The 25822-nt window shown below is 42.0% G+C and overlaps 1 protein-coding gene and 1 pseudogene across 1 annotated transcript; both read left to right on the forward strand.

Annotated features, from left to right (window-relative positions):
- Positions 1-453: 453 nt before the first annotated feature.
- Positions 454-4622, forward strand: LOC138907175 (pentatricopeptide repeat-containing protein At1g74900, mitochondrial-like; annotated as a pseudogene).
- A 2449-nt stretch (positions 4623-7071) lies between these two features.
- Positions 7072-7880, forward strand: LOC138908398 (uncharacterized). The gene is made up of 2 exons (XM_070199061.1): positions 7072-7550; positions 7817-7880. The coding sequence occupies exons 1-2, from the start codon at positions 7072-7074 to the stop codon at positions 7878-7880; spliced, it is 543 nt and encodes a 180-aa protein (XP_070055162.1).
- Positions 7881-25822: the final 17942 nt, after the last annotated feature.

Raw genomic sequence — 25822 nt, forward strand, 5'->3', positions numbered from 1 at the left:
TAGGCTTATGTGGTATTATTGTTAGATTTTTTAATTAAATGTAATGCCATGTCATATTTTTTATTGGATATTTTGTTTGTTTTGAACTAGAATGACTTTTAAGTTACAAAATTAAAGTTGAATGACTTTTAAGTGATGAAAAATAGATAAGTGATTTTTGTGAAATAAATAATAAGTTGGATGACATTCAGTGAAATTAACCCCAAATTAGTTGTCAAATTTTGCTTCTTCAAAGTCAAATTATATGGATTTGGACCTACATTTAAAATGTATTTATCATTATATTTATTTTGCTATATTTTTCATATAGTTTTTAAATATTTAAGTTTTAATTTAATAATACGGAGTTGATCTAATTCAATTTAATTTTTTTTGAGGTTAGTCTAATTGATTACCAATTTGGGACGAAAAGAGTACGTAATACTTAACATATTAGCGAACATGAATTGAAGGGTTCGTCAACACTTGTTTGCGGGCGGCCTTTACTCTTTAGCGCAATAGTACGCAGAACGGTCAAATGTTGAATCTGCACAGTACTACAATCCTCAAATCACATCTAAATCCCATTTCCATCTCCCTCCGCCATTTTACCTCTCTTCCACCACCGTCACCACCACAATCGCCGTCACAGCCACCACCAGACGCCACCGCAATCTCCAACCTCATACTTCAAACCAACCCAGAATCATTATCTGATACCCTTCACAACCTCACCCAATGGACACCTGAACTCGTTCACGCTGTCCTAAAGCGTCTCTGGAACCACGGCCCCAAAGCCCTCCAATTTTTCAACCGCCTCGATCACCACCGTTCCTATGCTCACTCTGCTACAGCCTTTGACCATGCTATTGACATCGCTGCTCGTATGCGCGATTACAAGACCGTTTGGAAGCTCGTGGCCCGAATGCAATCTCGGCGACTCGGCCCGAGCCCGAGCCCGAAAACATTCGCTATTATCACTGAGAGGTATGTATCCGCTGGGAAAGCTGATAAAGCGTTGAAGGTTTTCCTGTCTATGCATAAACATGGTTGCCCTCAGGATTTGAATTCTTTCAATGCATTCCTTGACGTGCTTTGTAAATCTAAACGGGCCGAGATGGCTTATAATTTGTTCAAGATGTTTAGGAGCAGGTTCAGAGCTGATACAATTAGTTATAACACACTTGCGAATGGGTTTTGTTTAATTAAGCGAACACCTAAAGCACAAGAGATTTTGAAAGAAATGGTGGAGAGAGGTTTGAATCCGACCATAACGACATATAACATAATGCTTAATGGATTTTTTAGAGCAGGACAGATTAAGGAAGCTTGGGAGTTCTTTTTGCAGATGAAGAAGAGGAAATGTGATATTGATGTTGTGACTTACACTACTATAGTTCACGGGTTTGGTGTTGCGGGTGAGGTTGAGAAGGCGCAAAAGGTGTTTAATGAGATGGTGGGGGCTGGCGTACTTCCTTCTGTTGCCACTTATAATGCTTTGATACAAGTTTTGTGCAAGAAAGACTGTGTCGAAAATGCTATCTTGGTGTTCAATGAGATGTTGAGGAAAGGTTATTTGCCGAATGCCACGACTTATAATGCCATTATCAGGGGATTGTGTCATGTTGGAAAAATGGACAGGGCAATGGAGTATATGGATAAGATGAAAGAGGATGGGTGTGAACCAAATGTTCAGACTTATAATGTTGTCATCCGATACTATTGTGATGAAGGGGAAATTGAGAAGGGCCTGAGGGTGTTTGAGACGATGAGTACCGGCGATTGTTTACCTAATCTGGATGGTCCTAAATGGGCTTTTGCTAACTGGTAATCAAGATTTTGCAAAGGAGATTTTGAGGTTGCTAAGCAAATCTGGCCGCCTCCCCTACCATTTTAAACTGTAAAGCACATCAGTGTACGGATGATACCCAAACTAAGTACCTATTTGGAGCTTAATGAAATCTTAAAGCTCTAAATGAGATAAGTTTGTCGCTTCCCATGAAATTCAATTTTGGAGTGTGGTAAGATGTGGATAAGTATGATGAATGTGAAGAGTTTTAGATGAAACTGACTTAAAAAGCATGCCACTAAAAAGAACTTGTGTTGTTTAGCAGGGTGCTCTGACTTTGGCGTAGGACTTAAAGGAGGTGGAGTTGCAAATTAGGTATATCATGCAAACGGAGGTGCACAATGTCATCGAACGATATCAAAATACTCTCATTTTTGCTTCTACCGGATAATTCAGCACTTCTTGTTATTGATATATACACAAGAAAGGACACTGATGGTGACATCCAATTAAAACCACATTCATGTATACAGGTTCCTTTTTCCCTCTTTTATTCTTGATGAACATTTAGAAAATAAATTGCGGTCATACATTTACTGAATCTTTGCAGTTTAAAATTTAAGAATATGATTCATAATTGCTAAGTTGATGAATGACTTTGATGGTGTTGTTGTTACCCAAAAAAGGGAAAAACAGTTCAATAAGCAATTTAATTCTTTCAAGTTTATATGTGCTCTCTTCAACTGCTTGATCCCAAAGAAACTAGTTGATGAACATGCTGACACTTTGAATTCCTTTTCTGTGATTTCGGTCTTTGCTTGAAACAACAATAAGCTATAACTTAACACAAAGATAGAAATTCTTGTGTTCATCTTTTTGTGATCATTAACTAACTTGCATTGATTCAAGTCTATATTGTATAATATTCGAAGTTGTTGCTGATAGAATTTAAAATGCATGTATGATTTCATCTACTTGGCGCCTTTCTTTCTTTTTATGTGATAATTGTGGTGTCCGGGCCAGCTTGCGCGCACTTCGACTAGTTCTACGGGACACCTGCCACCTCCCACCAGCAACAAGTACCAGAAGGCTTGGATAAATTTAAAGAAATCACCTAGTGTTTTTGTCTACGTTGGGGTTTGAACCTGAGACCTCATGATTCACACCCACTTTGTTGACCTCTAGGCCACACCCTTGGGTGCAGGCATGGCCTTTCTTTTTATTTTTCTTAAAGGAGTTGAATAAGCCTTTCCCTTTGTCTTACCTAAAGGTTGTTGGAGAGTGTTGACTTGGGAGATCTGCTTTTTCGTTTCAGTCAGTCTTGAAGTACTCGGTTTATGCATCACTGGATTGCTGTGCATGGATCGCGGATCAGCGGTTTCCTTTTCCTCCTATTACTACTTCCGACAAGAAAAACCTATCTATGCTGTTGGATATATAGTGACTGAATAGAATGTTTGAATTGCCAATCTTTGGCTTTTTTGTGAAAAATAGAGAGCATACCTGATGATCATGCAAGGACATTGTCATAATCTATGCTGTAGGATAGATCAGATCTATTTTTCCATCCAACCTCAACTAAGGCTTAAGGCTTCAGTGTCATTATAAAAAAACTAGAAACACTAAATGATTACATACTTAAAACCAACAGGTGCTCGTAATACAATAGCTCCCACTGCATTTACTACTGCCCCTACTAACATGATATAAGAGAATAATGCATATTACTTAGTAGATTTTCAACTCTTTTTTTTTGTTGATAAAGTAAAGATTTTCAACTCAATTTTATTCCGTTCTATTTGGAGTACTCTTAATCTGGTACTTTTGGAACTTATGTTGCTATTTTCTTTTAGCCAAGTGTTTCTACCCAACTCATTCTGTAGAATGTAAATTTTCAGTTATGAGTTAGTTGCAATGTTTCACAAGTACATTAGGGGGCTTTGGGATGAGTTTCTGAGAATATCAAGCTGAAAATCAGCAATGGCAAGTGAATAAAAATGTGGATAGACAAGTGGCTAGATGATATTCCTCTCAAAGACCAATTCCCAGACCTTTACACAATCTGTTCCAATAAGGACTGCACTACGGCTGACTGCTTTTCTCCTTGTGGGTGGAACCTGCAGGCTACATCTGAGGAGAAACATGACTGATTGAGAGATTGATTGTATTAATGTCCTGAAGCTGGAGCCGGTGTCTTTTGCTGACATGCTAATGTGGAAGATCTAGAAAAGATGGCAAGTTTACTGTTAATGCTTGCTACAAAAGTCTACTAAAGAATAGATGAGGAGTCTCAAGTTAGTTGGCCAAGGAAGATTACCTGGAAGACATCGCACCCCAAAGAGCTGCTCGCTTAACTTGGATTGCTACTTGTCAAGCTTGCTTAACTCAAGATAACTTGCAGACGAGAGGCCTATCTCTGTGTAGCAGATGATTCCTTTGTGAGGAGGCTAATGAACCAGTCTCTCACATACTGCTTCATTGCACCTTCACAAGGCAGATTTGATTAGTGTTCCTTAGTATATTTGGGGTCCAATGGGCCATGCCAGGAAGTATCAAACTTACCCTACGCTGCTGGTATAAGCGGTTGTTTTGGCAACAGATAGTTCTGGAACGCTGTTCCTAATTGTACTTTCTAGAACACTTGGTTAGGGAGAAACAATAGGTGCTTTAATGATAAGAGGGACAACATTTCATTTGTAAATCTGTGGACTAAGAACAGTATTGTCTCTGACATAAACTCACTGTCTGCATTCTCTTCAATCTGTAGAAGGATGCTCCTCATTTTCTGGTGTAATCTCTCAGTACCATCTTGGTACCATTCAATAAAATATTTACCTTCTCATAAACGAAAAAAGTTTCGTTAGTAGATAATAGGCTTGTGTGGTTCCCTCTTTTTCATTTTCATCTGTACTTCTGTATTTTAAAGTTTCCTTTTATCAAAATGTAATTACATTTATCTTCTTTGATGAGCATGCATAAACCAACATTGGTGGCAATAATGATTCATGTAATGCGCAAGTTGTTGGAATTGCCAACTAAAACTCAGATTAAAAGATAAAATGTAATAATCCAAACAAAAAAAAAGCAGAAAAGTAGCAGCAGAACCATGACTAACATAATCTAGCCATAATTAGTAAATGCGTTAAGTAATAAATATTAGTAGATCCTAAAAGTATGAGATATAACACCATTTGTGAAATTATAACTCTAGCGTTTTAATAAGCTAAGTGAAAATTCTTACATATACAAAGGGCAGAGCATACCCAGGTGAGGAAAAAAAAAACTGGAAATCTAGCCTTCAAGACATTATAAAACTTCCCAAGTAGCAGCAACATCCAGTAATGATCATTTGAACACAAAAGAAGATGCGTGTATAGTAGTAATGTTTTATCAAACGACGAACGTTCAACAACATTTGTGACCACAATCAATGTGGGATGCAGGATTTTTTCTAAGGGGTTCAATTAAAAAAAAGTTTAAAAAGATTATATTTAGTTGGAATTGAACTAATGCCCTTACAAAGGTTTTGAACCCCCTTGACCGCTAAGCTATGCTTTTGTGTTGTGTCAAGGAAATTCAAAACATAATATATAGAGGTAAAAAATAAATTTTAACTTATGTATGCAGTGAAATTTTTCGGCGAACGGGACTCGGGTGAACCTAAATCCGCCCTGACCACAATATAACATCGTATAGAACTCAATTTTACTTTCATATTTTATTATACGGTATTTCTGTCTTTAAGTTTGTAGGCTTAACACATAAAAAAGTCCATAATAAAGATATCATGAATAATTATCATTAGTGTACACATAATGTTAATAGAATCGCTTATAACACAATTTTATTCGAAAATATATATTTTAGCGATTCCCAAAAATAATAGCCGATAAAATATATATTATCTGTATTTAAGTGTATTATATATTGGACAATTTTGTATTTTGTCCATTTTACTTTTATATTTTGTTGTGCGGATTTTTTGTTTTGTCATTTCTTCTTCTTCTTTCCACTTACCTGCATTCATAATAATTGTTTTGTTTACTAGTACTAAACAACCATACAACAACATAAAATCTTTTCAAATCGAAACATCAAACAGTCAATAATAAAGGTTTCATGAGCAATTTAGCATTAGTGTAATAATATTGTTATATATATAGAAGGATTCAAGTTATATTAGTGTAACAATACCAATAACATATAGAAGGATTTAAGTTACATACATGTGATCGTAAAAGCTTACTCGCACCCAATATTTATACTGAACTTTATCAAGCATGATTAAGTAGTAATAATAAATAAGCTGAATGCATATTGAGTCAAGTTAATTCCAAGAAAAAGGTGTTTCAAGAAGCGTATACATATATGGATGATGTTAAATTTTGAAATTTACAGCTAGTCCAATGACAAGACACGTTTCCTTTTCTACAGTTTAAGTTGGGGGTAAATTTACTAGCTTTTTCATTTCTTATAAAAGAGATGTACGTGTAATATTGTCCTTTAATTTCTTTTCTCACTTCAAAAAATCTACTCCCTCCGTTTCAATTTATGTGAATCCATTTGACTGGGTACAGAGTTTAAGAAAAGAGAGAAGACTTTAAAACTTGTGGTGTAAAATGAGACACATATATTTTGTGTGGCTATAAATCATTGCATAAAGGTAAATTGTTTCCAAATAAGAAAAGAGGTCATTCTTTTTGGCATGGACTAAAAAGGAAATAGGTTCACATAAATTAAAACGGAGAGAGTATTAGATAAACCAAACATGTGAAATGATCATATAAAGAGAATATATTACGGACCAAAATAAAGTAACCCCAATATATTAAGGACTATTTTGATTATTTCTCCTTTAGAATTTCTTATTGGATGAGTGGAGTTAGAGAAAATAAATAAATTGTAAACGAAAAAGAAAAAAGTAAAAGGAACAAGAAACAATATTTTCAGTTTCACCTGTTCACAACTGTTAATTAGTTCAATTGTAAAAAACTTACGCATTGTATATAAAGATTAACTTGAGTCCCAAGTTTAACCTTCCGCGGAAATCAACACTTCTTTTCTCTCCTAAAAATTTATTTCCTAAATTTTCTCTGTTGGATTTAACTGATCAGATATCTATAAATAGTCCATTACAACATTCACGTAAATTAACTTCCGCCATTCGTTTAGGGTTTTCTTTCATAGTTCTTGTCTTCTTACTTGAGAGAACAGAACTTCTTGTCTTTGCGTATTGCGGCAATTACTATTGTCTCCTTCTTGTGTTTCTCTATAAGCAAGAAAAAGAGACGACCATATATACCATGTCGACAGTACCAGCTGCACGCCAGCGTGTCATGGGTGTTCGGTTTAGAAGATGTTTCAAGTTTCAAACTAGTCGTAGTAAAGAAGGAGAGCACAATAAAATTTGGCTGATGAACGAATATTCCGTCCGGGATGATTTCTTAAGAGAAAACAATATTCCTAAGGAGGATATTGTTGTGTGCCGAATCAAGAAGAATATAAGATCAAAGAAAAATTATGGGGTAAATATGGAAGAACAAGATGTTCCAAAAGTAATCGAAGCTATGTTGCATGAAACGGATGAAGATTACTGCACAACAGTACAACCAACAACAATATGTCAAGCAACCGATCAACATCAAGTTATGGACGAGACTCAGAAGATGAACGAACAGAATAATAATAGCAGCAATATTAATGACTGCTCCAACTACCAAGAGGAGATCAATTGGGCTAATGATCTGCTCATAGGTGTAGACGATTTTGGAGATATAATCTGGTAAGCATGACTAATGAAAGGGAAGCAGAATATCAACGGGAGGAGAGACACGCAACAATCAATTTATATATAATAGTGACTTTTATTGAATGAAGTAGTAGATAGAAGTTATAGGAAAATAGAGCTTTTATTAGGTAACCGTTTCTCATTAGAACAAACTTCGTAAGAGAAACTTGCTATTGCCAGAAGAATTTCCTTGTATTCACATATATATGGAGTATCACTTAATATAACTTTGACATGATTTCTGCTATATATTGTTGTAGGTATAATGCTTACTATCTGTTGCATGGCAGTAATTCTTTGTCATTATTCATGCTAATTAAATAATTTTAACTTCATCTTTCACAATTTTTGTTGGATCAAATCCATCCTCTGGCTCGCTATAAAAACAAATTACTGCCCATATTATTCGTTGCAGTGTATCTTGTTGGTTTCACTAAACAAAATTATTATTTGTTGTTTTGATTTTCTTGTCACATTCTAACTAGTTTCTGTCTGTATAAATTACATACGTATATATGTGTTATTAAGGCTGGTGCAGACTTTTATAATTACTCTCTAAAGTTTTTATTTTCTTCCACATATTTAGATGGGTGACCGAACTCCGAACTGATCCATATCAGGGACTGTTGACATTTTTTGATTATGTTTTAACTTGTAACCCCATATGGTCAAGTTAACTGTACTAAACTTGTTGTTAAACACGGCTAAAGTAAACGGGTTTGAACCCCAATCGCGAATTGTTTTCAAGTAAAAGAAGCCCATTCTAAATTTTCTCTAGGTAGATACAGAATACAATATAATTTTTGTAATCCGATTATCTCCATTTCCTATATTGTCTCCATAAATATTTCCCCCAAGTTCTTATAACTTGGAAGGATAATGATGTCCCATACTAATATCAAGTTTATGTTTAATTAATTAATCACGTTGTATGTGGTTGAAATAGATTTCGGCCATCGTACGATCGATTGAGTTCAAAAAATAATCGATCGAAGTGAGACTTCGAGTCGGATTCTGAAGATGGTACAAACAAGTTTCGAGTGCGAGGGGCCGATATCCTTATCGAGCACGAATCCAAATCGAGATATGATGCAAAATAAAGTTATCGAGCTTATGATCCAGAGACCGACCAACATCGATCCCGAATCAATTCAAGGGTCCGAGTCAGAATCGAGCTCAAGCCAAGATCGAGAGCTCGAGTCAAGATCGAAGACTCGAGTCAATATCGAGCTCATAGACAAGAGCCGTTGCAATCCCATTAGAGGAGAGAATCTCGGCAGGAATTGTGAAAAAGCTGATTTATCATAGTCTCCCACTATGTATTTTTAATTATATTTAAAGTAAGATCCCTCTACTATAAAAAGGGATGGTTATCATTTCGGTTGGGGCAAGTTTTTATGCTTAGATTGTAATCCAAATACCATATTCTCCCATAGTGAAGAGTTGTTCTTTCAAGCGTCATAAACTGATTCATCTTGCTTAGTCCTAAAAATTGCTTTCTTTACAACTTTGTTTATTTTGTACTCTTTGCGGTCCATTTTTGATATTTTCTTTTATCCTTACGATTTGTATTGAGCTATATCACATATCCTTAGAACTACGAATATAATTAACTCCATCCATTTTTCGGGTAAACAGTTTGGCGCCCACCGTGGGGCTAAGGATAACAGTGGTTATTTGATACGAATCTGAAGAAACACACCGTTGTGTTTTGCACTCGATTCCGAAAATATCTTGGATTTCGGATTAGCAACGACTAACTGCCAATCAAATGGCTTCACCAATCGACAACAGAGCCGGTCTTCAAGATGAGAATAATAACTTGACACCCAGTACCGAAAGGCCACTTGTGAACGCCGTTGGAGCTCGAATCGGAGCGCCAATAGATATCAATTCGCATGTATCCATTGAGGGAACCTCCATGCCGAACCCGAGAATAGCATCCATGGTGGCACTCGGTCTACATCTCGAGATACCCATAACGTCGAAGAAAACATCGTTAGCTTGTGTATGATTTTCGAAATGTTGCAAGCCCAACAGGCAGCAATAGCTCAGTTGCAGAGCCAAACCTAGCTACAAAGCAGGCCGGAGTCTAATCCACCTCGAGAAATCACCCACAGAACGGAGCCAGCTATAGTGAAGTCAAATGAGCAAGAATCGGGGACTACTCCCGAAATGGCTAAATTGCTCGAGGAACTCACAAAGCGAGTCGAAGCCAATGATAAAAAAGTAGAAACTTATAACTCTAGGGTCGATCAGATCACGGGAGCTCCACCAATGATAAAAGGGTTGGATTCGAAAAAATTCGTGCAAAAACCTTTTCCCTCGAGCGCATCCCCGAAACCAATCCCCAAAAAATTTCGTATGCCCGAAATTCCCAAATATAACGGAACGACCGATCCGAATGAGCACGTCACTTCTTACACGTGTGCCATCAAGGGCAATGATTTAGAAGACGATGAAATTGAATCTGTGTTGTTAAAAAAATTCGGAGAGACCCTCTCAAAGGGGGCAATGATTTGGTATCACAACCTACCACCAAATTCCATAGACTCGTTCACCATGTTAGCAGATTCTTTTGTGAAAGCACATGCCTGCGCCATAAAAGTCGAGGAAATCGAACCTTTTCAAGGTAAGACAAAAGGATAACAAGATGCTGAGGGAGTTCGTATCTTGTTTTCAAATGGAACGAATGGACTTGCCACCAGTCACAGACGATTGGGATGTTCAGGCTTTTACTCAAGGTTTGAACAAACGAAGTTCGACGGCTTCACATCGGTTAAAGAATAACTTGATCGAATACCCATCCATCACGTGGGCCGACGTGCACAATCAGTATCAATCAAAAATTAGGGTCGAAGATGATCAATTGGGGTCTGAACCCGCTGTTCGAAGGGATACTAATCGAGAACGAGGTCTGATCAGGGATCGATACCAACCGTACAACGGAAGCCACAGAGTCAGTGAATCGAGACATAACCTCGGGCAAAATAACAAAAGAAGTGATTGAGGTCAAGGGTCCCGGGGGCTGATGAACAAAAGTAGGTTCGATAGGCCTGCAGGATCTAAGGAAGCACCTCAGTTATCAGAATATAACTTCAGCATTGACGCATCCGCCATTGTTTCGGCTATCGGATGCATCAAAGACACTAAATGGCCTCGACCCATGCAGACCGATCCTGCCCAGAGGAATCCCAATCAAATGTACGAATATCATGGCACCCATGTGTCATGACCTGAAATTCCCACCGTCGGACCATGATGGCGCCTAATATTTTACTTGGTAGGCAAGCCAATGTTAGAATAATATTATCTCTAGGTGACGGGCACGTGGGTGTGCACTGTTGGGGATTGTGACTTGGTCCATCCTGTAGCAACTGTAAAGTTGCATATTTTATGGAAATTATATGATACGTATGTGTTTTAGAAAGAGTTTCTGTTAATTTGGCTGAATGCCATGTTTGGGTCTTGCGCCAATGCTGTCTGGAACCTTAAGGGCTTTTTCTTACTATCCTTTCATTGTTTTCGATTGAAAATCTATACTCAGTCATGTTTATACTTGTTTACCGCATAACTCAGTTTTATGACTCTATTTGATGCATATAAATGTTTTGGGCCGAATGCCCTGTTTTACTGAAATCCCCGAGTGGCTTGAGAGGTTTATGACTCAGTAAAGCCGAGGGCCTGATTTGTAAGGATATTTATGGGATCGGGCTGCACGTCACAACATGTTGATATCGGCTGAGGGCCTGATTGTGAGGATGAGTGTAGATCGGGACTGCCCCGCCTGCAGCATACTTTATTATTACAGCACGTGAGTTGTCCGTGCAGATTATTAGCACTTGGGATAAAGGAGCCCCTCCGGAGTCTGTACACACCCCTAGTGAGCGCAGGTACCTATTGAGTGGGAGTGCCGAGTGCTAAGTGACTGGGAGGCATGAGTGATTGTGAGGTATGCCCGAGTGGCAAGAGTGATTGTGAGGTATGCCCGAGTGGCACGAGTGACTGTGAGGTTTTCCCGAGGGGCTGTATATGAGTGATGTTTTGCCCGAGGGGATGTTTATGATTTCATCGTTTTGCTCACTTTTGCATTTTTCCTCTATCTGAAAACTGTTAAAAAATATCTTTAAATCATTTTTACTGGAACTGGGTTAAACGAGATATTTTGATTCAAATCCTGATTTTAAAAGCATGTGGTATTTTATTGAGATTTTTCGATATGAATGTTATATGCTTTATTGCTCATCACTACTGCTCAGTCTTTATTTATTGTTGTTACTTACTGAGTTGGCGTACTCACGTTACTCCCTACACCTTGTGTGCAGATTGAGGTGTAGCTGGACACGGTAGCGGTTATTGAGTGTTCTAGTTGCAGATTATCTTGGAGATAGCAAGGTAGCTGTTTGGCGATCGCTGCCCTTTCTCTTCTCCTTCTTATCTTCATCTAGTTGTATTTAGCTATTTTCCAGGTTGAGTTAGCCTTGATATTGTTAGACAGATTGTAGTAGATGCTCATGAATAGTGACGCCCCGATGTCGGGCTTTTCCTTCCGCACTTTTATTTTGATTTGAACTCCTTTACAAAGGTTTTTATATTAAATAACATTGAAATTATCTTTGAAATGAAAACATCGGTTTGTTTTGGAAATGAGTCGGCTTGCCTAGTTCCACGATAGGCGCCATCACGACAAGGGTTAGTTTGGGTCGTGACAGATTGGTATCAGAGCCTAGGTTACATAGGTCTCACGAGTCATGAGCGGGTTTAGTAGAGTCTTGCGGATCGATACAGAGACGTCTGTACTTATCTTCGAGAGGCTACAGAACCTTTAGGAAACTCCACATTCTTGAATTCTTGTTGTGCGAATATGTTGATTCTAGTAACTAAACATCTATTGTTTCATTCTCTCGCAGATGGTGAGGACTCGTGCTACCGGTCAGGAGGTCCAGCCACCAGTACTACTAGCCAGGGCCGCGAGAGGTCGAGGCCGTGGTAGGGGCAGAGGTGCATCCTGTACAATAGCTGGGGCAGTTTCTACAGATCCACCGATTGTCCCAGATCAGGACCAAGTTCCAGTTGTTGATGCACCAACTCGGGCACCACCTGCGCCTATTGTTATTCCAGGCCTTCAGGAGGACCTAACTCAGATTCTAACAGCGTGTACTGGCCTTGCTCAGGCGGTCTCTATTTCGATGGCCGCAACCACTTCTCAAGCTAGGGGAGGCACTCAGACTCCCATCGCTCGCACACCCGAGCAGGTTATTCAGGGACTTCAAACACCGGAGGCACCACTAGCCCAGCTAGTTGTTGTTGCTCAGGATTATGTGGTTCTTGCTATGCCTGAGGATGATCAGCGTAGGTTGGAGAGGTTTGGGAGACTCCAGCCACCACCTTTAAGTGGAATAGAGAGAGAGGATGCTCAGGACATTTTGGACAGGTGTCAGAGGATACTCTGTACTGCTTGTATTTTGGAGACTTGTGTGGTCTCATTCACTACCTTTCAGTTTTCTGGGGCTGCACTCAGATGGTGGGAGACTTACGAGAGGTGTAGGCCTGTTGGCGCAGCACCCCTTACTTGGAAGCAGTTCTCTGTGGTCTTTTTGGAGAAGTTCGTGCCTCGATCCCATAGAGAGGAGCTGCGCAGACAGTTTGAGCGGCTTCGCCAGGGTGATATCTCTGTGACACAGTATGAGATGCAATTCTCTGAGTTGGCCTGTCATGCTATCTGGTTGGTTCCCACGGATAGAGAGAGGATCATGAGGTTTATTGATGGCCTTACTTATCAGCTACAGTTGCTCATGACCAGGGAGCGGGTTTCGGGTGCTACCTTTGATGAGGTTGTCGACATTGCTCAGCAGATTGAGATGGTTCGCGGTCAGGAGAGGGTTGAGAGGGAGGACAAGAGGCCTCATGGTCAGGGTGGATTCAGCGGTGCTCCTTTTGGGGATCAGTTCCATCACGGTAGAGGTCGTCATTTTATATAGGCTCCGTCAGCTCGGCCATTTCATCATGGTGCATTTTCTGGCCATGGTTCTCACAGTTCTCATCAGGGCCACTTATCACCTAGTGCCCTTCCAACTCAGAGTTCATCCCGTGCTCCACCTGTTCAGGGATCTTCCATGCCAGGTCCTTTTACCAGTTATCCCGGTGCTAGGGGTTCCCTTCAGTTTTCGCCGCCAGTACCAGGGAGTTGTTTTGAGTGTGGGGAGCTTAGGCATATGTGGAGGTAGTGTCCTCGTCGTTATGGAGGTCTATCTCAGCAGAGGAGTCAGCCTCCGACTACAGCACTAGTTACCTCACCACCCGCCCAGTCAGCTCGGGGTGGAGGTCAGTCAGCTAGGGGTCGCCCTAGAGGGGGAGGCAGATCAGGGTGTGGTCAGGGCCATTTCTATGCTCTCCCTGCCAGACCAGATGCTATTGCTTTAGATGCTGTGATTACAGGTATTGTCTCAGTTTGTCACAGAGATGCCTCAGTATTACTTGACCCTGGTTCCACGTGTTCATATGTTTCCTCGTATTTCGCCCATTTTCTGGATATGCCCCGTGAGTCTCTAGTTTCTTCTGTTCATGTATCTAATCTTGTGGGCAATACTATTATTGTGGACTGCGTATATAGTTCATATGTGGTGACTATTGGGGGTCTGAAGAACCAAGTGGACCTTTTGCTGCTCAGTATGGTCGACTTTGATGTGATATTGGGTATGGATTGGTTATCTCCATGTCATGTTGTTCTAGATTGTCACGCTAAGACGATGACGTTGACTATGCCGGGAATTCCGAGGGTTGAGTGGAGTGGTTCTATAGATTATGTACCAAGTAGGGTGATTTCATATTTGAAGGCTCAGCGCATGGTTGAGAAGGGTTGCCTATCTTATTTGGCTTTTGTGAGAGATGTTAGTGCAGAGACTCCTGTCATTGATTCTATTTCGGTGGTACGTGATTTTCCGGATGTGTTTCCTACAGACCTGCCGGGCATGCCGCCTGACAGGGATATTGACTTTGGTATTGATTTGGTGTTGGGAACTCAACCCATTTCTATTCCACCGTATCGTATGGCACCGGCGGAGTTGAAGGAATTAAAAGAACAGCTTCAGGAACTCCTTGATAAGGGATTTATTTGGCCTAGTGTGTTACCTTGGGGTGCACCAGTTCTATTTGTGAAGAAGAAGGATGGTTCCATGAGAATGTGTATTGATTACAGGCAGTTGAACAAGGTCACAGTCAAGAACAAGTATCCTTTGCCTCATATTGATAATTTATTCGACCAGCTTCAGGGAGCTAGGGTGTTCTCCAAGATTAATTTGAGGTCCGGTTATCACCAGCTAAAGATTCGGGATTCAGATATTCTTAAGACAGCTTTCGATATGGACATTATGAGTTCTTGGTGATGTCTTTTGGGCTGACCAATTCCCCAACAACGTTCATGCATTTAATGAACAATGTATTCCAGCCCTATTTGGACTCATTCATCATTGTATTCATTGATGACATCCCGGTGTACTCTCATAGCTAGGAGGAGCACGCTCAACATTTTAGGATTATATTACAGAGATTGAGGGAGGAGAAGCTTTATGCAAAGTTCTCTAAGTGTGAGTTTTGGCTCATCTCAGTAGCATTCTTGGGGCACGTGGTGTCCAGTGAGGGTATTCAGGTGGATCCGAAGAAGATAGAGGCAGTGCAGAGTTGGCCCAGGCCGTCCTCAGCCACGAAGATTAGGAGCTTTCTTGGTTTGGCGGGTTACTACCGTCGCTTTGTGGAGGGATTTTCATCTATTGCATCGCCCTTGACCAAATTGACCCAAAAGGGTGCTCCATTCAGGTGGTCGGATGAGTGCGAGGAGAGCTTTCAAAAGCTCAAGACTGCTTTGACCACAACTCCAGTGTTAGTTCTGCCATCAGCTTCAGGTTCTTACACCGTGTATTATGATGCCTCGAGGATAAGCATTGGTTGTGTTTTGATGCAGGAGGGTAGGGTGATTGCCTATGCCTCGCGCCAGTTGAAGACCCATGAGAAGAACTATCCTGTCCATGATCTTAAGTTATCAGCCATTGTTCACGCCTTGAAGATTTGGCATCATTATTTGTATGGGGTTCATTATGAGATCTATACTGATCACCGGAGTCTGCAGTATCTGTTAAAGCAGAAGGATCTTAATTTGCGTCAGCGGAGATTGTTGGAGCTTCTTAAGGACTATGATATCACTATTTTGTACCATCTAGGGAAGGCCAATGTGGTGGTTGATGCTTTGAGTCGCCGGGTAGAGAGTTTGGGGAGTTTAGCATATCTTCCAGCAGTAGAGAGACCTTTTGCATTGGATCTTCAGGCCTTAGCGAGCCAGCTTGTTAGATTGGATATTTCGGAGCCTAGTCGGGTATTGGCTTGTGTGGTCTCCATGTCTTCTCTTTATGACAGTATCAGGGAGTGTTATTATGATGACCCCCACTTGCTCGTTCTTCAGGATAGGGTTCAGAGAGGTGATGCTAGGGATGTGACTATAGGTGATGACGACCTGCTGAGAATGCAGGGCCAGATATATATGCCTAATGTAGATGGGCTTTGAGGGTTGATTCTTGAGGAGGCCCACAGCTGGCGGTATTCCATCCATCCGGGTACCGCGAAGATGTACCAGGATTTGAGGCAGCATTATTGGTGGAGGCGGATGAAGAAGGATATAGTTGGGTTTGTGGCTCAGTGTCTCAACTGTCAGCAGGTTAAGTATGAGCATCAGAGACCGGGTGGCTTGCTTCAGAGATTAGAGATCCCAGAGTGGATGTGGGAGCGGATCACCATGGACTTTGTAGTTGGGCTCCCACGGACTTCGAGGAAGTTCGACGCTATTTGGGTTATTGTGGATCGGCTGACCAAGTCCGCGCACTTCATTCCAGTTGGTACTACTTACTCTTCAGAGCGGTTGGCTGAGATTTACATCCGAGAGATCGTTCGCCTGCATGGTGTCCCAGTTTCCATCATTTCAGATAGGGGTACTCAGTTTACATCGCAGTTTTGGAGGGCCGTGCAGCGAGAGTTGGGTACTCAGGTTGAGTTGAGCAAAATTTTTAACCCTCAGACGGACGGACAGTCCGAGCGCACTATTCAGATATTGGAGGACATATTGCGTGCTTGTGTCATTGACTTTGGGGGTTCATGGGACCAGTTTCTGCCACTCACAGAGTTTGCATATAACAACAGTTACCAGTCGAGTATTCAGATGGCTCTATACGAGGCTTTATATGGGAGGAGGTGTAGATCTTTAGTTGGATGGTTTGAGCCGGGTGAGGCTAGGATCTTAGGTACAGACTTGGTTCAGGACGCATTAGATAAGGTGAAATTGATTCAGGAGCGGCTTCGCACAGTGCAGTCTAGGCAGAAGAGCTACGCGAATAGGAAGGTCTGTGATGTGTCTTTTATGGTTGGGGAGAAGGTTTTGCTGAAGGTATCACCCATGAAGGGTGTTAAGAGGTTTGGGAAGAGAGGCAAGTTGAGCCCCCGGTTTATTGGGCCTTTTGAGGTGCTTCAGAGAATAGGGGAAGTGACTTATAAGCTTGCCTTCCCACCCAGCTTGTCGAGTGTGCATCCAGTGTTTCATGTTTCTATGCTCCGGAAGTATATTGGAGATCCGTTTTCATGACCCCAAATTTCTCACCGACGGGACCGTGATGGCGCCTAACATTTCACTTGCTAGGCAAGCCATCATTAGAAAATCGTTAAACCAATTCCTTATTTCCATTCAGTAAATAACAATAACTAACTAAGATGAAATATAATAAGTGCGAAATATTGTAACACTGTATTAATTACTACCACCCGGATCTGGTGTCACAATTCACGAGAATTCTAGAATTTACTACAAGTAATAGTATAAAAGAAATACAACTGTCTGAATGAAAGAAAAATAGTAGGACATAAAAAGATCGATGGGGACTTCAAGGTCTGTGAACGCCGACAGATCTACCTTGAGTCTCCGGACAGCGGACCAATAACAAATCTCGATCAATCTAAGCCGATATCAAAATTTGCACAGAAAGTGCAGAGTGCAACATCAGTACAACCGACCCCATGTACTGGTAAGTGTCGAGCCTAACCTCGACGAAGTAGTGACGAGGCTAAGGTAAGGCACCTACAAATCAACCTGTACAATTTAACAGTGTATACGCAAATAACAGGAATAAAGAACTAAATAGGAAATGTCGGGAGGGGAAATATATTGAGGGGAATAAAAGATAAAGAACTACAACAGAATGATCACCTGAGTAGTCAATATACCATGAATCAATAGGAATAGTGAATACAGTAAGGAAAAATGCATGGCATCACCCTTCGTGCTTTTACTCTCAATCTCACCATAAAATTAATAGAAACGACACGGAATCACCCTTCGTGCTTTACTCTCATATCATGGCACGACATCACCCTTCGTGCATTAACACTCACAATATGGCACGGCATCACCCTTCGTGCATTAACACTCACAATATGGCACATCATCACCCTTCGTGCATTAATACTCACAATATGGCACGGCATCACCCTTCGTGCATTAACACTCATAATATGGCATGGCATCACCCTTCGTGCATTAACACTCTCCATTACCATAATGCAATGCATAAATAACAACAGGGAGATAGAATAACAAGTACAAACCTTACTTCAACATTTGGTTCCATAATATCAACCTTAACTTTGAAATAAAAACTCCGTTATCACCAGAAAAATCCGTAAACATGATAAGAACGATAATTTGAACACCACTAGTATAACACATAGCAATTTGGCATAGGAATGAGACAATATTAGAAAAATAGAGAAACATGGAAAAAAGGTAAATTGGTGGCGCATAGGTACTCGTCACCTCACATATACGCCACTCACATGAATTTCACTTAGCAAATAATCTAAGGTTCGTAATTCCCTCAAGTCAGGGTTAGACACAACACTTACCTCGCTCCGAAGGCCACTTAATTCTCAATCATAGCTTTTCCTTTGGAATTCACCTCCAAACCACTCGTATCTATTCAAAAATGACTCAATAATATCAAATATTTCTAAAGGAATCAATTATATTGCATAAACTAAATTTCCCAAATTTTCCTCCAAAAAGTCAAAAACTCGACCCAAATTGAGGTCTAAATCCCCAAATTCCCGAAGTCCCTAGTTTCTACCCTAACACATAATTCTACTATGAAAACTCTAGATTTCAGGTTGAAAATTCAAGAAATGTAATGGGTAATTGAAAGAAAATGGTTTAGAATCACTTACCAATAATTTGGGGAAGAAATAACTCTTGAAAAATCGCCTCTCACCGTTTGGTTTTTGAGAAAAATGAGTTTTTGGCTAAAATCCTGTTTTTGGGTTCTGTTAAGTGCTGGGCGACAGTGTTCATCGCGTTCGCGAGAGCACTGTCGCGTTCTCAAAGTGTATGGGCTGCCAAGCCTTCCTGTTCGTGAGGCAGTGCTCGCATTCACGTAGGCTACCCTTCCCTGGTCTTTGCGTTCGCGAGACATTGCTCACGTTCGCGATGAAGAAAAGGTTGACTCCCCTCCCCAGTGCCTAACGCTACGCGTTCGCGATGGGCTTGTCGCATTCGCGAAGGGTAACGCCCCCCATCGCTTCGCGTTCGCGACCAAGCCTTCGCGTTCACGAAGAAAAAATCCTCAGCTGCCTAGTTTACTCTTTGCGTTCGCGAGAGTACCTTCGCGAATGCGAAGAAGGACATGCCAGAACACAGATTCTGTAGAAAACCAGATTTCCAAAGTCCAAAACATCCCGTGGCCTATCCGAAACTAACCCGAGCCCTCGGGGCTCCAAACCAAACATGCACACAAGTCTAAAAATATCATACGAACTTGCTCGCGCGATCAAATCGCCAAAATAACACCTAGAACTCTAAATTTAGCACCAATTCACATGAAATTCTCAAGAACACTTTAAAACTTCTAATTTCTCAACTGGACGCCCAAATCACGTCAAATCAACTCCATTTCTCACCAAATTTCAGAGACATGTCTTAAATATCATAATGAACCTATACCGGGCTCCGGAACCAAAATACGGACCCGATACTAACAATGCCAAATATCAATCAATTCTTAAAAATAAATAATTTCCAAACTTTTAATTTACATATTAAATTTATAACTCAAGCTAGGAACCTCCAAATTCGATTCCGGGCATACGCCTAGGTCCCATAATTCGATACGGACCTACTAGGACCGTCAAAGCACGGATCCAGGCCCGTTTACCTAAAATATTGACCGAAGTCAACTAAAATCAACTTTTAAGGCAAAATTTTTTATTTTTATTAGTTTTCAACATAAAAGCTTTCCAGAAACCTGCCCGGATTGCGCACGCAAATCGAGGAGGGTAAAAAAAGAGAGATTTTAAGGCTTAAGAGTGCAGATTCGAGTTCTAAAACATAAAATGACCTTTTGGGTCATCACATTCTCTACCTTTAAAACAACTGTTCGTCCTCGAACGAACATAGAAATATACCTGGGCTGGTGAAAAGGTGGGGATATCTACTCCTCATATCGGACTCGGACTCCCAAGTAGCTGCCTCGATAGGCTAACCTCTCCACTGCACTCGAACTGAAGGGTAACTCTTGGATCTCAACTGGCGAACTTGCCGGGCTAGAATTGCCACCGGCTTCTCCTCATAAGTCAAATCCTTATTCAACTGGACAGAGCTGAAATCTAACATGTGGGACGGGTCACCATGATATTTCCGGAGCATAGACACATGGATTACCGGATGAACTGAGGATAACCCTGGAGGAAATGCAAGTCTATAAACTACCTCCCCCACTCTCTCGAGGATCTCAAATGGCCCGATATACCTAGGGCTCAACTTGCCCTTCTTTACGAACCTCATTACACCCTTCATGGGTGAAACCCGAAGTAACACTCTTTCTCCGACCATGAATGCAACATCACGAACTCTACGATCGGCATAACTCTTTTGCCTGGATTGAGCTGTATGAAGTCGATCCTGTATATTCTTGACCTTGTCCAAGGCCTCCTGAACTAAATCTGTACCCAATAAATGAGCCTCCCCCGACTCAAACTACCCAACTGGCGACCTACACCGTCTACCATATAATGCCTCATAGGGAGCCATCGGAATGCTCGACTGGTAGCTATTATTGTAGGCAAACTCCGCTAACGGAAAAAGTGATCCCAAGAACCTCCAAAGTCAATACCACAGGCAGAAAGCATATCCTCCAAGATCTGAATAGTACGCTCGGACTGCCTGTCCGTCTGAGGATGAAATGTTGTGCTCAACTCAACCCGCGTACCCAACTCAGGCTAAACTGCCCTCCAAAAGTGCGAGGTAAACTGTGTACCTCGATCAGAACACACTGTGAAGATGGACGATCTCACGAATATAAATCTCTGCCAACTGCTCCGAGGAATAGGTAACTACCACAGGAATGAAATGCGCTGACTTAGTCAGCCTGTCCACAATGACCCAAACTGCATCGAACTTCCTTTGAGTCCGTGGGAGTCCAACAACAAAGTCCATAGTGATACACTCCTACTTCCACTCAGGAATATCTAACCTCTGAAGTAAACCACCAGGTCTCTGATGCTCACATTTTACCTACTGGCAATTTAGGCACCGAGCTACATAGGCAACTATGTCCTTCTTCATTCGCCTCCACCAATAATGCTGCCTCAAGTCCTGATACATATTGGCGGTGCCCGGATGAATAGAATACCGGGAACTGTGGGACTCCTCAAGGATCAACTCACGAAGTCCATCCACATTAGGCACACAAATACGACCCTGGATCCTCAAAACTCTATCATCTCCAACAGTAACCTGCTTGGCACCATCGTGCCGCACTGTGTCTCTAAGGATAAGTAAATGAGGATCGTCATCCTGCCAATATCTGATGCGCTCAAATAAAGAAGACCGAGCAACTGTACAAGCTAGAACACGGCCAGGCTCAGAAACATCTAACCTCACGAACTGGTTGGCCAAGGCCTGAACATCCAATGCAAGCGGTCTCTCACAAACTGGAATATATGCAAGGCTACCCATACTGACTGACTTTCTACTCAAAGCATCGGCCACCACATTGGTCTTCCCGGGATGATACAATATGTTGATATCATAGTCTTTCAAAAGCTCCAGCCACCTCCTCTACCTCAAATTGAGCTCCTTCTGCTTGAACAAATACTGCAAGCTCCGATGATCAATGAAAACCTCACATGGAGTGCTGTAAAGATAGTGCCTCCAAATCTTCAGCGCATGAACAATGGCTGCCAGCTCTAGATCCTAAACATGGTAATTCTTCTCGTGAACCTTCAGCTTCCGTGAAGCATATGTAATAACATTGCCACCCTGCATCAATACCGCACCCAGACCAATACGAGATGTGTCACAATATACTGTATAAGATCCTGAACCTGTGGGTAACACCAATACCAGTGTCGTAGTCATAGCTGTCTTGAGCTTCTGAGAGCTCACTTCACACTCGTCTGACCACCTGAACGAGGCACCCTTCTGGGTCAATCTAGTCAACGGGGCTGCTATGGATGAAAACCCTTCCACAAATCGATGGTAATAGCCTGCCAAACCTAGGAAACTATAGATCTCTGTAGCTGATGTAGGTCAGGCTAGTTCTGGGCTGCCTCAATCTTTTTAGGATCCACCTGAATATCCTCTGCTGATACAACGTGACCCAAGAAAGCAACTGAACTCAACCAAAACTCGCATTTTAAGAACTTAGCATATAACTGGTTGTCTTTTAGAATCTGAAGAATGATCCGAAGGTGTCGCTCATGCTCCTCTCGACTGTGGGAGTAGATCAAGATATCATCAATAAACACAACCACAAAGGAATCCAGGTAGGGTTTGAACACCCGGTTCATCAAATCCATGAATGCTGCTAGGGCATTTGTCAGCCCAAATGTCATCACTAGAAACTCATAATGCCCATACCGAGTCCGAAAAGTTGTCTTAGGAACATTGGATGCCCTAATCCTCAACTGATGGTAGCAAGATCTCAAATCAATCTTTGAAAACACCTTGGCACCCTGAAGCTGATTAAATAAATCATCAATCCTTGGCAATGGATACTTGTTCTTGATGGTGACTTAGTTCAACTGCCGATAATCTATACACATCCTCATCAATCCATCTTTCTTCTTCACAAACAACACAGGTGCACCCCAGGGCGAGACACTAGGTCTAATGAAGCCCTTATCCAGCAAATCTTGCAACTGCTCCTTCAATTCTTTCAACTCTGGAGGGGCCATGCGATATGGCAGAATAGAAATAGGCTGAGTTCCCGGAGCCAAATCAATGCAGAAATCAATATCCCTATCAGGTGGCATCCCCGGCAGGTCTGCAGGAAACACCTCTTGAAACTCACGAACAACCGGCACCGAATCTATGGAAGGAACCTCCGCACTAGAATCGCGAACATAAGCCAAATAAGCTAGACACCCCTTCTAGACCATATGCCGAGCCTTCACATAAGAGATAACCTTGCTGGTAGAATGGCCAAGATTCCCTCTCCACTCTAATCGAGACAACCCCTACAAGGCTAAGGTCACCGTCTTGGCGTGACAATCTAATATAGCATGATAAGGTGACAGCCAATCCATACCCAGTATGACATCAAAATCAACCATGTCGAGAAGTAGAAGATCTACACGAGTCTCAAGACTCCCAATAGTGACCACACACGAATGATAAACACGATCTACAACAATAGCATCTCCCACTGGTGTGGACACATACACAGGAGCACTCAAAGAATCATGGGGCACAACCAAATAAGAAGCAAAATAGGATGACACATAGGAGTAAGTAGATCATGGATCAAATAGAACTGAAGCATCTCTACTGCAAACTGAAACAGTACCTGTGATAACAACGTCAGATGACTCAGCCTCAGGCCTGGCTGGGAAAGCATAACACCGGGGCTGGGCCCCACCACCCTGAACTACATCCCTGGGATGGCCTCTAGCTGGCTGGTCCCCACCTCTAATGGCCCGATCTCCACCTCTAACTGTCTGGCCCCTACCTCTGGCTGCCTGACCCCTGCCTCTGGCTGGTTGAGCAGGTGGTACAACAACTAGTGCCAGAACCATGGCACGAGAACTCTGATGCTGTGAGCTGCTCGTTGCCCGAGGGCAAAATCTGACAATGTGCCTCGGATCACCATAAGTATAACATAACCTCGACTGCTCTAACTGCTGACCCTGAAACTGACCCTGTCGACATGAATAGCCACCCTGATAACTCTGGAGTAGAGGTGCACTAATAAGAGCTGGTGGTGCATTGTAGGCTAGCTGGTCGGAATAATGCATTTGAGGGCCACGACCACCTGAGGCATCGTGGGATGCCTGGAGCGCTGAATGAAACAGCCAAAAGTACTCATGCCTCCAGATGAAGCACAGCTGAACTCACCGGAATGACGAGGTCTCTTGTCAGACCCCTGACCACCCTGAGTAAGTACTATCTCAACTCGTCTGGCAACATTAGCAGTAGCCTGAAAAGAAATCTCACTCCCAGTCTCCTTAGCCATCTGCAATATGATAGGCTGAGCAAGTCCATCAATAAACCTCCTCACCCTCTCTCACTCGGTGGGAAGCAGAAGAATGGCATGACGGGCCAAATCCACAAAACAGGTCTCATACTGAGTAACAGTCATTCTGCCCTGCTGGAGACGCTCAAACTGACGGCGATGCTCCTCTCTCAATGTGATAGGTAGAAACTTCTCTATAAAGAGCTGAGAGAACTGGTCCCAAGTAAGAGTAGGCGACCCAGCTGGTCTGGTCAACAAGTAATCTCTCCACCATTTCTTGGCAGAACCAGTCATCTGAAGTGAACAGGGAAGAGCTTGGTAAACCTGTCCAATCTCCATAAAGCCTCAGAAGACATAGCTAGCCCATCTCCGACCTGTGCCGCAATAACCGACTGAACTAATCTGATTGGCCGAGCTGCTAGAGCCTGATACTGGGGAGCTATCTGCTCCGGAGCGGGAGTGGTAGGAATCTGGGCTCCTCCTCCAGCCTGAGAGACTGCTGGTGCCATGGGAAATGGGACAGTCTTGGCCACACTCTCAATAAGGCCCACCAAAATGGACCAAAGCGTCCTGAAGTACTGGGGTAGCAATGAACCCCTCCGGAACCTGAGCTGGTCTGACAGGAACAGTCTGGGCTGGAACCTCCTCATCAATCTCTATCTGAGGCTCCACTGCTAGGGCTACTGCTCGGGCCCTAGGCTGAGCCTTGCCCCTGCCTCGGCCTCTGGCACGGCCTCGGCCTCGACCTCTGCCCCGCGTAGGATCTATCACTGGAGCTCTAGCTGCTGCTCAGCTGAGGAAGCGGTACGTGTTCTCGCCATCTGCGAGAGAATAAGAGTAGAAGAGTTCAATCAGTATTGAGAAAGCAAAATCGCACGACAAAAAAGAGTAGAAGTGAAACTTGTTCCTAAACTTCATAGCCTCTGGAAGATAAGCACAGACGTCTCTGTACCGATCCTCCAGACTCTACTAAGATTGCTCATAAATCGTGAGACCTATATAGACTAGTGCTCTAATACCAACTGTCACGACCCAAAATTTTCCACCGACGGGACCGTGATGGCGCCTAACATTTCACTTGCTAGGCAAGCCAACGTTAGAAAATCATTAAACCAATTCCTTATTTCCATTCAGTAAATAACAATAACTAACTAAGATGAAATATAATAAGTACGGAATATCGTAATACTGTATTAATTACTACCACCCGGATCTGGAATCACAATTCACGAGCATTTTAGAATTTACTACAAGTAATAGTCTGAAAGAAATACAACTGTCTGAATGAAAGTAAAACAGTAGGACATAAAAAGATAGACGAGGACTTCAAGGTCTGTGAACGCCTACAGATCTACCTTGAGTCTCCGGATACCGAACCAATAGCAAATCTCTATCAACCTGAGCCGGTATCAAAATCTGCACAGAAAGTACAGAGTGCAACATCAGTACAACCGACCCCATGTACTGGTAAGTGTCGAGCCTAACCTCGACGAAGTAGTGAGGAGGCTAAGGCAAGGCACCTATAAATCAACTTGTACAATTTAACAGTGTATATGCATATAACATAAATGAAGAACTAAACAGGAAATGTTGGGAGGGCAAACATATTGAGGGGAATACAAGATAAAGAACTACAACAGAATGATCACCGGAGCAGTCAATATATCATGAATCAACAGGAATAGTGAATACAGTAAGGAAATATTCACGGCATCACCCTTCATGCTT

This window comes from Nicotiana tomentosiformis, chromosome 3 (genome assembly GCF_000390325.3).
Source record: "Nicotiana tomentosiformis chromosome 3, ASM39032v3, whole genome shotgun sequence".
Taxonomy (NCBI): Eukaryota; Viridiplantae; Streptophyta; class Magnoliopsida; order Solanales; family Solanaceae; genus Nicotiana; species Nicotiana tomentosiformis.